The 13,583-nt window shown below is 40.2% G+C and overlaps 1 protein-coding gene across 1 annotated transcript in view; it reads left to right on the forward strand.

The window, feature by feature from the left end:
- The first annotated feature begins 358 nt into the window (after positions 1 to 358).
- Positions 359 to 13,583, forward strand: part of sctr (secretin receptor) — a 28,840-nt gene continuing 15,615 nt past the window's right edge. The window contains exons 1-2 of the mRNA XM_085435274.1: positions 359 to 1,013; positions 1,150 to 1,258. Coding sequence (XP_085291400.1) covers positions 957 to 1,013; positions 1,150 to 1,258 — 166 coding nt within the window. The 5' untranslated portion in view covers positions 359 to 956. The remainder of the gene's footprint in view (positions 1,014 to 1,149; positions 1,259 to 13,583) is intronic.

The following is a 13,583-nucleotide window of genomic DNA, read 5'->3' on the forward strand; positions in this document are numbered from 1 at the left end:
GTATGCTGTAAATAATTGCAATTATCATGTGGAAACATAATGTTTTCTTTTAAAAGCATTCTGAAGTCTTGAAGCGATCACAGGAAAAATAACCGCGGGTGAAGATAAACTTTCAGGAAGTTAAGAGATTATCAGTACGAGTGAAGAATGTGTCAGATTGAAATTCTGAGAAATACAGAACTGCATATTACACATTCAAATGACAAATATTGGGAAATACCATATTAATTAATGTTGTCACGAAAATATTTCAACTTTAATCACTAAACTAGGCCAGGATCTAGATCTAGAGCTCAGCCCCAGATATCTTTTTGAATTCAGGGATGATGTGAAGGGGAAATTATGGTTCAGTGGTGGAGCAGTCTAATGGAGGCTGCTCTTGTTCCTCAAAAACTGGAATGCTCCATTTCATTTTGCAAACAGTAGGGTGATATTTTCCCAAGTAATTCCTGTGTGTTGATGTTAATTGCTGTGGAAGTGCAATCTTGTACGATATAGGTTAGAGAAACAGAATACAACTGTTGCAGCTCACTTTAGAACTAGTTAGCACATTAGTAAATGTATTTGTACCCCACGCCTTCGCCTACAGGAGAGGCGCAAGACTGTTTTTGATTAAAACAAATTAAAACAATATTTCCACACCGGAACGTTAATGTGTGATCGTCCTTCCCGAGGAAGGAGGAGAGAAAAAGGCAGACGCGGAGAGTGAGCCGTGAAGTGTATCATGTGAACCACCCGCATCAACACAGACGCAGTCAGACGCTTTGGGGAGGTGACTGAAACACTTTGTGCTGTGTTTGCGAAGAGGACGTCCGATTTGTATCCTTCCTTTAAACGAGACATAGATGTGTTTGCTTTTAGAAACGCCGCGTAAAACCGGTCAATTCCTCCTTTAACATTTTTGTATTATTATTATTTTTATTTCTGTTATCAGGTGGCTCATCAGGGCACTCTCGATGGGAATCTCGACAGAAATTACAGTTATTGCACTTCTTCTGCAGCGCTGTCCCCATGTGAGCAGATATTTAACCCCCCCACACACACACACACCTTTTAGTAGGGTTTTTAAACACAAAATAGCAGTAATGGCAGTTTTCGTCTCTGCCTTAGGGCATATCCAGCGTTATAGGTCTTTCAGTGTGTTTACAGGTTGAAGCTGTTCGTCCTGAATGCGACCCAAACTACATTTTGCTCCAAGATGAAGTGTCCTGTTTGGAGCTGCTCAACAAGACTTTCATCAGCCAAGGACAACAACAAGGCGAGTACCACATTTTTATCTCGTAATAAGAAAGAAAGACTAAAAATAAATAAAAGAACTTGTATTTTATATTGTAATGAAGATTTCACCATGACCTGCCCCAAACATATCTGTTGTAATGTGATTTTAAAAAAACAAATATGAACAAACCACTAAGCTTGATAAAAACATCTACTTTATGTTATTACTGAATACATTTGTATTTTGCAACAGAAAGGCAGCTATTGTGCCTTCTTAATGGTGGGCAATCTCAAGACAGTATTTTTTCTTCTGTTTATACAAACTACTTTAGTATTTTTCCAGTAACACATGTTTGTTCTTTCATAAATTTTGCTGCCAGTAAATTTACTGAATTTATTTACATTTCTTACTGGGAATTACATGACATCACATTTGACCTCGCAGATAATAAACCTGAAAAAGGAGCAAAACCAAAAAGTACAAATAGCGAAAGTGAAACTGAGGCTGTTCACTCCAGTAGAATCCAGCATTGTGATATAAACTTCAGTTTCACAGCTAGTTTGACAGAATGGCTTAAGATTTTCTTGTTGTCATTGTAGAGGTATTAGAGCTGAACTGAAGTCTTTTCCTATGGTGTTATTTTTGTGCCACTATTCTGAGCGCACGTAAAAAAAAATTTGCAGGTGTTGCATTTTGAGGAGAAATTTATTTTCAGCGAAGAAAAGCTAAATTTGAGTGAACAAAATTCATTGCTGCATGAAAAAACACACACACACACACAACAGCAGCCCCTGTCGCTCAGTTTTTGCACTTGCGCTCGCTCGCCTCAACATTTCTGCCCGTGCGCGCTCAACCCTTTCTCTACACCGTTATATTTGTGCCACAAAACCAGCCAATCACAGACTTGGATGCAAAAAAAATCTGATTGGCTGTTTTGGTCTCCAATAAGCTCGAAATGACGAAATGCAATATCCCAGAATCCATTTCGTCCAAAACTCAAACGAGGCAGTGGCGGAGGAACGCAGAGTGGCGGAGTTTGAAATATTACTCTGTCTGGGTCACAAAATAAACTTTTAAGATATTTTCATGCGAGAATGTTTCTGTGTAAAATATCACATATTTGCATAAGTGCTCTAACGTTCCCGGAGATGCCTGTTACCAGCTGACCGGGTGGTCACTCCGGTTAAACATAATATAAAAGGCTGAACTGACAAAAAATCACCGACTACACCACCAGGTATTACAGGAAAAACCATAAAGCCTTTGAACTACAACAAACGCTGTTATGACAACACTGTCTTGTTGGTATACAGTATATGTATGATTTGTATCACCTTCATGTTTCCACACCGATATCATGACCAGCAGCTTTACAGCTGTGGCTCCAGCAAACATCAGCTGATACTAGAAATTAATATTAAACACATTCTAACAACAGCTGATCAAGCTTGAACGTGCTGCTGTTGTTTAGTGCAACATCTGCTGATTTCCTCCTTCTGGCGCAAAGTGGGAGATAAACAAACAAGAGAGACGATCAGCTGATCATTGATCAGTTTCATGAGTGAAGTAGCAACAGGAGAGGGAGGAGAATGAGAGGAGAAGAGGCAGCTGACTGGCCAGCTGATAGTGTCAGGGCAGGCAGATCGAGCAATCGCAGACTGTGAATACACTGAACTGTTTATCATTAAATAGTTCTTTATTTACAGTCACCAGGTGCAATATATGAAAGTGGGGCGGGGGGGGGGGGGGGGGGGGCAGGGATTCATGGGACAGTCCAGAGAAAACAAACAGGTTCTTCTCACTTGCACCTCGAGGAATTACAAACCCCTCATCATCAGTGGCACGCCAGTGGACAGAGTGGACAGTTTCCGATACCTGGGTGTCCACATCACTCAGGACCTGTCATGGTCCTGTCACATCAACACCCTGGTTAAGAAAGCCCGTCAGCGTCTCTTCTTCCTCAGAAGACTTAGAGACTTCCATCTGCCACTGAAGGTGCTCAAGAACTTCTACTCCTGCACCATCGAGAGCGTCCTGACGTCAAACATCTGCACCTGGTTTGGGAACAGCACCAAGCAGGACAGACGAGATCTGCAAAGGGTGGTGCGCTCGGCAGAACGCATCATTCAATCAGAGCTCCCTGACCTGCTGTCCATCTACACCAAGCGGTGCAAGTCCAAAGCTAGGAAGATTATGATGGACCTCTCCCATCCCAACAATGGACTCTTCTCACTGTTGAGGTCTGGGAAGCGCTTCCGCTCCCTTAAGGCCAAAACAGAGAGAATGAAGAGGAGCTTCTTCCCCCAGGCTATTCGGGGCCTGAACCAGGTGTAGGACTGGAGTCTCCCAAACACGTCACTATAAGACTGGACTCTCACACACGTCACCACACGCACCACCACACATTTCCTATAATCCTATAATTCCTATAATTTATAATCCTTATCTTTATAATCTCTTCTGCTATTTGCACATTCTTTACTGTAAATTCCTAAGTTAATTTGTAAACTTTTGTAGTAAATTGTAAATATTGTAAAACTTTTCTTCTGTCATTTAATGGTCGGGCATTGTACAGCTACAAGCATTTCACCCCCATGTCATACTGTGTATGGTTGTGTGTGTGTGACAAATAAAATTTGAATTTGAATTTGAGTAGTGTAAAACAGACTTATCAGGCGACTAGAATCACCTAAAAAACATTTATACATTTTCCAAAGCACCAAATGAATACATGCATATTCTTGTGACAGTGCAGTTCATTCAGTGGTTTAATCAATAAGTGAAAACTTGCTTTAGAAGCTTTCTCATCTTGATGTCAATGGTCAGCTTATTATCCAAGCAGGGTATTTTTCGTCACATCCGTATTGAATTCCTGCTGAGGGCTCATACAGCCTGTTGATTTTGTATAGTTCTAGGCATTCCAGGATCCCTACATGAGGCATTAATCAATAGGCCTTCTGGTAGTCAATTCAGGTGGTGTTTCGTTCCACTGCTGTTTAAGAAAATATCTTTATGGGCCCAACTCATGTATTGAGCTAATAGTAGGATGGGATCGGAGCCTTCTGGGAATCTTTGGGGATCAGGACTGCCGGGCCTTTGGTTAGCGCTTCTGGTTGCATCTCTTTCATTAGCAGCTTTTTCATTTGTGCTGCCAGATGTTCATACAGTGCAGTTAGCTTCTTTATCCACTATATGTGGCTCATGTCATGGTCTGTGCTGTACAACTCTTCATCATAGGTGAGACTCTTTCTTAGATGTCTGCCACTGTGATGGTCACTGGGTCCTGCTTATGTGTTGCATCCTTCCATATGCTTTTCCAGTGTTGCTCCCTCTCCACCCTTGGCAGTGCTGTTGTCATAACATTCCCCTCCAAATCTTTTCTACGGGTAAACTTGGTTTATAGTTAAATAATATCAGTTAAAGGCTCCTTTACTCCGTGCAAAGACTTTAGTGAAGGAAACCTCTGTGTTTAGATCTTTAAATCCAGGCTTTCCCTGTCTATTTAAACCCAAGCTTCGATTCAACAGCAGGTTTGAAGATGAAAGAAGATTGACAGAGTAGATGGTATTGCAATGCTGTATGGTGAACTGTAATGATTTTAACTGAATGTGGTAACTTGAGAAGAAACCCAGCATACTTTTTCCCCATTACTGCAGCAGGTAATAGCACGATCTGTCAGCTAACAGCATTTGCAGTACAAAAAAATCTTGTGTTGCCATGGTTTCCACTCCCAGGTTGGTTCTGGAAACGAGAGTACTGAAGAGAAATTACATTAGCTGTTCTGTTGATAGGTTGATTCATAGCATACACAAGGACATCACACATTTTTAGAGTTCCATAGGGCCAAAGGGCATCATGTAATCTCCAGTAATGAATAACAGACACATCCTTCATGTTAAATGTTTTTAACAGTAGTCCTGCTCTGTTGTGAGATATCGACACAATTTGGCATCCCTGGCCTATTTAAAGAATAATACTGTAAACATGGCTGAAAGTTCTTTTCGGCTTCTCCGATATGCGTATTGAAGTATCCTTTGAGTAGGTACTGAATCCTGAGTTGCCTTTGATATTTTCAGAGTTTTTAGCACATGCATGAATGTGTAAACAAGGCAATGAGTAATAGTCTGTTTTACCATTTACCTGTTTACCACAGCAAACATCTTAATGAAAAACATAAAGATGTTTGTGACTGTGATGGGTAGACAGCGTCATAAAAACTGCAGGCATGGTTATTATCGTTCGAAACGAACAAAATAAGTAAAACTAGAAGTAAAAAACATTTGAATAACTGAAAAAAACAATTAGCCTTCACAGAATTTTTTTTTTACTGAAACTATATTGAGCATTCACAAAACTGACTAAAGTCAACTGAATTTATAGAGAAAATGTGTGGGTTTTTTGTTCGTTTGTCTTTTTTTTGCGGGGGCGGGTGGGGAGATCATATGTTAATCTAGGGTGAATATGAAGTCCAGTTTCTGGTTTGTTTTCTTGCTGTGCTACTTTATGCCAGCAGATGGAAAGTCACGTCGTCTGTGTTGCCGATCTGTCCACACTGAATGTGACTATTCCCAGTCTGCCCCAGTCCTCATGCCAAATATCCTTGGACAAGATAGTAACCCCATGTTGCTCTCCGATGCATCCATTGGAGTATGAATGTGTGTGTGAATGTTAGATTGGAAGCTTAGAAAAAGTGCTTGTGCGAATGGGTGTGATTTGGTAAATGAACGAGTTTTGTATAACCGCTTTGAGTGCTCAGAGTAGAAAAGTGCTATATAAGAACCAGTCCATTGACTATGTTTCAGATAAAAGTGTCATGTAGTGGAACAAGATCAAATATGTGGGACATTTCTAAAGGCAGAAAAATCCCATGACCCTTAAAGTCCACCTGAAAAGCTTGCACAAAAAGCCTAACCTGGCTTACCTGGAGAAGATAAGAGAGCATGCCCTACCCTCATCCCCAGAAACAGAAGCTAACCTCAGGCAAGGAAGCATGATACATCCCAAGACAACCTCACAAAAAACATTTTGTAGTACTTTCAACAGCGATCCGATACTGGTTAGTCACATCCCAAGTGAGAGGAATCATTGGTGAATATGTTTATTGAGACGGGGATATCCACACAACTATGTTAGCACTTCACTTGATGTAAAATTGAAAACACCCACAAGGCTCATCATGTCCAAGATGAAATGTGGATGGAATCTGAGTTGGAAAAGTCAGGAAAAGTGTGAGGAGAGTGGAGCTCACTGCTAGTGTCGTGATAGGAGCAAATACATTGTTGTTGTTTTTTCTTTTTACTCATATAAATTAATTCACAATTCAACAGCATTTACAGCTAATGTGAAAGTTTCCTTTGGCTTTTCGGGTGGATATGAATATATAGAGAAGAAATCTACTTCTCATTCACTGCAACTATGTTACAGAAAACATAGATGTTTGTCACCTTCCTGATTTCCTATTTTTTTGTATGTTTGGCACACGTATATGTTTCATATCATCAAACTAATCTAAGTATCAGAAATGACAAGTAAACTCAAAGTGGCGTTTCTAGGTGTTTATTATTTAGGGGAAAAACCTACCAAACCTACATTGTATATCACTGAGGTCGAACAAGATATGTTTAATGAGCCATCTCTGTATCGCCCTAAAAGTTTTTTAATTAAATCTGGTGTTGCATAATAACTGACATATACAAAATGTAGTGCCGGTGATAGTGTTTGACAAAACAATTAGCTGAATTATATAAAAGTGAGATATTTAATTAAATTCGTCACATACACAGTACAACATACAACAACACTAGTAATAATATTGCAATAATATTGCAGTTCTGATTTTGCAATGTCCAAAAAAGTGCTGCATATATTTATATTTTATATTTATATTAGTAATTTAATGGGGAATGACACCAATTTATTATGAATAAAAATAATAATTAATATTTAGTTATTAAATCATTTGACTGAACAGCAGCTTTTTTATATATTTAATAAAATTGTCTTAATTTATTCTGACTGTGTATTCAGCTAGAGGTTAGAGAAAGTCTTAGATAGAATTTAATTAGGGAAAAATGTCTATTTTCTGAAGTATATATTGCTAGAGAAGGAGTAGAGTAACTCCTTCTGCACTGGTGAGAAAAAGTTTGAGGTTGATGGAGAGGAAAGCAGTCTAACAGTAAAGGCACTATTTAGTAGTCAAGCTGTCATCTTTTGTTTGGTTTAGCTTGTGTTTAGAAAATGTCCTCAGTCGAACAGGCAGAACACAAGATGAAAACTGACAAATACTGAGAAAAGGCACACAGACTTCCACCTCCAGTCTCAACAAAGCCTGTGAGGGCTTAGACCACCACCCAGCATCTGAGGACTATTTAGAAGACATTTGAAGCCCTTTATGCACACTTTCCTTAAATTTGTGCACATCTGCAAAGGCGGTCTAAGGGCACACAGTTGTTAGTAAGTGAAAAAGATGTTTATGTGTGTAGTTGTGATTCCTTTCATTTGGCCAACCAAACATCCAACAGAACAAATAGCTCCAACAATGTGCAATGCTTTTTCATTTACTAACAACTGTGTTTTTGAAAAATAAACACTGACCAGAATATATGTTACAAAAATAAGAGGAATAGAAGGGCATTATATTATATTCCTAACTGAGTTGTTAACCCAAGATTGTGCTTCGGATTGGCCCATTGCTCCAATACAGGAAGTTTGGATCAGCTCGCTATTTAAAGGGTCCAAGTCTTTGATTCCAAGGGGTATTCCCCTATATGGATTTTTTATATAGCACTTTTCTACTCTACCTGAGCTCTCAAAGCAGTTTATACAACTTGCCTCATTCCCCCATTCATACAATCCCATTGTACACACATTAGTACTGTGATGGATGCAAGCAAGAGCAAACTGGGGTTCCTATCTTGTTACTATCCAGGGATATTTAGCATGCAGGGATCAAATCGCCAACCTTCTGATTAGTAGATGACCATCTCTACTTCCTGAGCTTCATCCAGAGCACAATGTCTTGACCTGCCTATAACCAGATGTCGACGTCAATATTAAAATATTAAAATAGTAAAACACAGCAAAACATGCACAATAAAACCCTAAGTAACTTGTCCCTTTCAGTGTTGGTCAAGTTACTTGAAAAAAGTAATCAGTAACTAATTACTGATTACTTCCCCCAAAAAGTAATCCCGTTACTTTACTGATTACTTATTTTCAAAAGTAATTAATTACTTAGTTGCTTAGTTACTTTTTAAAAACATGATTTACAACCTGAATAGGTGATAAAGTGATAGATCTTTCAGCCCAATTCTACTTTTTCTGCATAATTCATCATACAAAATGTAATCAAATGGAAAAGTCTCTTTTTAAAACTTGTTTTATCAGTTTTAACCTTTTAACTTTATGCATCAAGCAAAAATGTAATTATATGCAGCATTCTCTGACTGGAAGAAATTAGTTTAACATTTAAACCTATTTTCTGCACATTCCAGCGCATAAAATAAAAAAAATTTTGTGTTTACACTCAGTCTTTCAAATAAATGCAAGTAAAACACAGCAGAAAATAAATAAAATCAAAGACTAGCGGTCCTGTTGCTCTATTTTCACCTGTACAGGGAGTGCAGAATTATTAGGCAAATGAGTATTTTGTCCACATCATCCTCTTCATGCATGTTGTCTTACTCCAAGCTGTATAGGCTCGAAATTAAGCATATTAGGTGATGTGCATCTCTGTAATGAGAAGGGGTGTGGTCTAATGACATCAACACCCTATATCAGGTGTGCATAATTATTAGGCAACGTCCTTTCCTTTGGCAAAATGGGTCAAAAGAAGGACTTGACAGGCTCAGAAAAGTCAAAAATAGTGAGATATCTTGCAGAGGGATGCAGCAGTCTCAAAATTGCAAAGCTTCTGAAGCGTGATCATCGAACAATCAAGCGTTTCATTCAAAATAGTCAACAGGGTCGCAAGAAGCGTGTGGAAAAACCAAGGCGCAAAATAAGTGCCCATGAACTGAGAAAAGTCAAGCGTGCAGCTGCCAAGATGCCACTTGCCACCAGTTTGGCCATATTTCAGAGCTGCAACATCACTGGAGTGCCCAAAAGCACAAGGTGTGCAATACTCAGAGACATGGCCAAGGTAAGAAAGGCTGAAAGATGACCACCACTGAACAAGACACACAAGCTGAAACGTCAAGACTGGGCCAAGAAATATCTCAAGACTGGTTTTTCTAAGGTTTTATGGACTGATGAAATGAGAGTGAGTCTTGATGGGCCAGATGGATGGGCCCGTGGCTGGATTGGTAAAGGGCAGAGAGCTCCAGTCCGACTCAGCTAGGTGGAGGTGGAGTACTGGTTTGGGCTGGTATCATCAAAGATGAGCTTGTGGGGCCTTTTCGGGTTGAGGATGGAGTCAAGCTCAACTCCCAGTCCTACTGCCAGTTTCTGGAAGACACCTTCTTCAAGCAGTGGTACAGGAAGAAGTCTGCATCCTTCAAGAAAAACATGATTTTCATGCAGGACAATGCTCCATCACACGCGTCCAAGTACTCCACAGCGTGGCTGGCAAGAAAGGGTATAAAAGAAGAAAAACTAATGACATGGCCTCCTTGTTCACCTGATCTGAACCCCATTGAGAACCTGTGGTCCATCATCAAATGTGAGATTTACAAGGAGGGAAAACAGTACACCTCTCTGAACAGTGTCTGGGAGGCTGTGGTTGCTGCTGCACGCAATGTTGATGGTGAACAGATCAAAACACTGACAGAATCCATGGATGGCAGGCTTTTGAGTGTCCTTGCAAAGAAAGGTGGCTATATTGGTCGCTGATTTGTTTTTGTTTTGTTTTTGAATGTCAGAAATGTATATTTGTGAATGTGGAGATGTTATATTGGTTTCACTGGTAAAAATGAATAATTGAAATGGGTATATATTTGTTTTTTGTTAAGTTGCCTAATAATTATGCACAGTAATAGTCACCTGCACACACAGATATCCCCCTAAAATAGCTCAAACTAAAAACAAACTAAAAACTACTTCCAAAAACATTCAGCTTTGATATTAATGAGTTTTTTGGGTTCATTGAGAACATGGTTGTTGTTCAATAATAAAATTATTCCTCAAAAATACAACTTGCCTAATAATTCTGCACTCCCTGTATATGGATGCAGCATTGAGAGTATTCTGTCCGGCTGCATGACGACCTGGTATGGCATTTCTGGTGTGGGAGCTCAGTCTCTTTGACAGCTCTTGATGCATCCATTGGTATGTGCATGATAGTTTATGCCTTAAGAACCTGTAAGAACGTGTTTTAGAGGCATAGTATAAAAGTGTTGCATGAATAGATTGTAGTAAAAGGTCCTTATGTTTTCTCAGTTTAGCTATAGACAGTAAGTACCAGTGGATTTATTTTTTGCACATTCTTTGACACAAAAACCTGGAAGATGTTCAGATAAGGAACAATTTTAATTAACAGGTGTCTGTACTGTACATATTACACATTTTCCTGACTATTATTATTATCTATCCCTCCATCCATCCAAATACTTTTTTCCATCTCTCCAATGGTGCCTTGTGGGGGCAATTCAATTCAATTTTATTTTATCTTTACAACGCCAAAGGCACCTGTTATTGTGATTTGGTGGCAGCAGCAGCCTGAGCAGAGAAGCTCAAACCTCATTCTCCCTAGGCCCCTTATCAAACGTATCCCCCGGAGCACTGAGATATATCAGGCCATCAAAGAGATACAATATCTCCATTGTACCTTAGGTTTACCCTGGGGCCTCCTCCCAGAAGGACACGTTTGGAATGCCTCACACGGGAGGTTTCCAGGAGCCGACCTAGTTGGAAGGCTGAACTACCGCAACTGTTACCTTGCGATCGTGATGTGCGATACCACTGATTTCCTTTCCGATCCGATACCAAGTAATATCCAGGGTGGTATCGACGATACTGATCCGATACCGATACTTTGTACAAAAACAGATTTTATTTATTGTATCTCAAATTATAGCATCATAATGATTACAGGACATCAGATTACTTGTTCTTATCACTTAATAATGCAGAGTTCATCATATAGAAATAAAAAACTGAAGTTGTGTGCTATTTGAACACGTTGCCTGCTTGCAGGACTAAAGGACTCCGTGAGAGACTCTCGCCCTAGCAGCACCTGTCCCTGTCCTCCTCTTCAGTTCGCCTCAACATACGCTCGTCATATTCTGTGATATGATTTACTCTGAGGTGTTTGACGAGGTTAGTGATGTTGCCACAACCATACATGCCAACCCTCCCAATTTTTCCGGGAGAATACCACCTTTCTCCAGATTTTCCACCCAGACAACAAAGTTGAAAAACCATATCGCAGAATTCATAGCGCGGCCAGCCAATTCCAGTTTCCAACAATGGCGGCAGCGTCTTAGTTTTAATATTACTCTTATTTCTCTTTCTGGGTCGCAAAAAACCTTTTAACATATTTTCAGGTGAGAATGTAGCTGTGTAAACTTCAAATATCTGAGCCGACCGACACATCGTCTTCAAACCCCCGCGGTCTTTCACCACTCAGGTTAAACATGATGTACAAGTCACTTTGATAACTTAAAAATGTTATTGTTTGGCTTTTTCAGTGTTTTATTTGTTCGTGAGTAAATCGGTTTGGCTGAGATTAAAGTTATTAGATTAGATTAAATTAAATTAAACTTTATTAATCCCTCGGGAGGGTTCCTCCGGGGTTTTCACACAGCTGAATAAACGTCAAACAGAAAATGATTAAACAGAAGTGAGAGACGGTCGAGAGTTTACGTCAGCGCCCGGTTATATTTTAGAGAGCAAGGAGCAGACGGCAGAGTTTCACTCCACCGAGGGAGCTCGTGACGTATACGTGACGACTTTCTTTAGACCGCGAATGCCGGGTCCTCAGGTGGAAGCAGCCTCTGAATTTGGACACCCCCGCTGTTTCCGGGCCGGCCAATAATAACGGTGACATTTAACGTATTTTATCCGATAAATAAACACTGTAAAATATATTTATCCCCCCAAACAGCCCTTTTGAATGTCTCCCTAATTCTGAGGCCTCAAGGTTGGCAAGTATGGCCACAACACCTCACTTTTTTGCCACATTTATTGCAAACCACGTCTCAGCTGTTTGTGGAGGTAAAATACATCCGCACAATTACGCTCAGCCATTGTCGTGAGTGCGCACGCCAAGGGGCTGCGAGACATTTATATAGCCGTATTTCGCACATGACTATGAAAGGCAGAAGGGGAAGTAGTTCCTTTGAATCTAGAAAATCCGAATGTTATAGTTTCTTTCCACTGTGTTCCTGTTAATGATAAACTACAAATTAACCCTAAATTACTAAAATATCGATATTTTAATGTGAGAAATGATTCTAGAACATAAATGATTGGTATCGGAGGAATCGATATTTCAGGATCGATCCGCACATCACTACCTTGCGATGTGGAGGAGCAGTGGCTCTACTCTGAGCCTGTCTTGAATGAGCCACACTGAACTATTCACTTTTCTTTCTGTTCTAGAGGAAAGCCCAGCAAAAACTTTGAGGAAAATTAATCTCCCCGACTTGTTTTTCGGTCACTATCCAATCCATCTGTCAGGATCTCTCACTCATGATCAAATGAGATACCTAAACTCCTCCACTTGGAGAAGAAACTCTTCTCTTACACGAAGTGGCTACTCCAGCCTTTTCTGGCTGACCGCTATGAACTCAGACCTGATTCTCATTCCCATTCTCTCACAATAGACTGCAAATCGCTCCAGTGTGAGCTCGATGCTCACACTACCTGATGAAACCAACAGGACCACATCATCTACAAAAAAGGGACAGATGAGACGATGAGGCCACCAACGCGCAAGCCTTCAGTCACTTGGCTTCACCTAGAAATTCACTAAAAAGGGCACCTCACCAGAAATGAATCCCTCTTATTGTTGGCATTTCAGACAAGCTCTTGTCACAATTGTACACGGTTGTAGCTTGTAACGGGCCCCATAGTCCTTAAGCACCACCTAAGTATACCCCAAGGGATGCTGTTAAATGCCACCCCCAAGTTTACAAAACTCATGTAGACTGGATGGCCAAACTCCCATAAACACTTGAAAATGTGTGAGTTCAATAAAGAGCTGGTCCAGCATGAAAACCAAATTGTTCTTCCTGGATTTGAAGTGCGACTAATGGACAAACTTTCTTTTCCTTTACCCTAGCACAAACATTCCCAGGGAGGCCGAGGAGAGCCGTCTCCCTCTAGTTGGAGCACACCCTTTCAGTCCCCCTTCTTAAATATAGAAACTATCACTCAAGTCTCTCATTTCACAGGCACCACCCCAGATCGCCATGCAACATTGCAG

The sequence above is a fragment of the Copadichromis virginalis genome, linkage group LG16, assembly GCF_057382275.1.
Source record: "Copadichromis virginalis isolate Kocher_CV1m ecotype Utaka linkage group LG16, C_Virginalis_male_GT1.1, whole genome shotgun sequence".
Lineage (NCBI taxonomy): Eukaryota > Metazoa > Chordata > Actinopteri > Cichliformes > Cichlidae > Copadichromis > Copadichromis virginalis.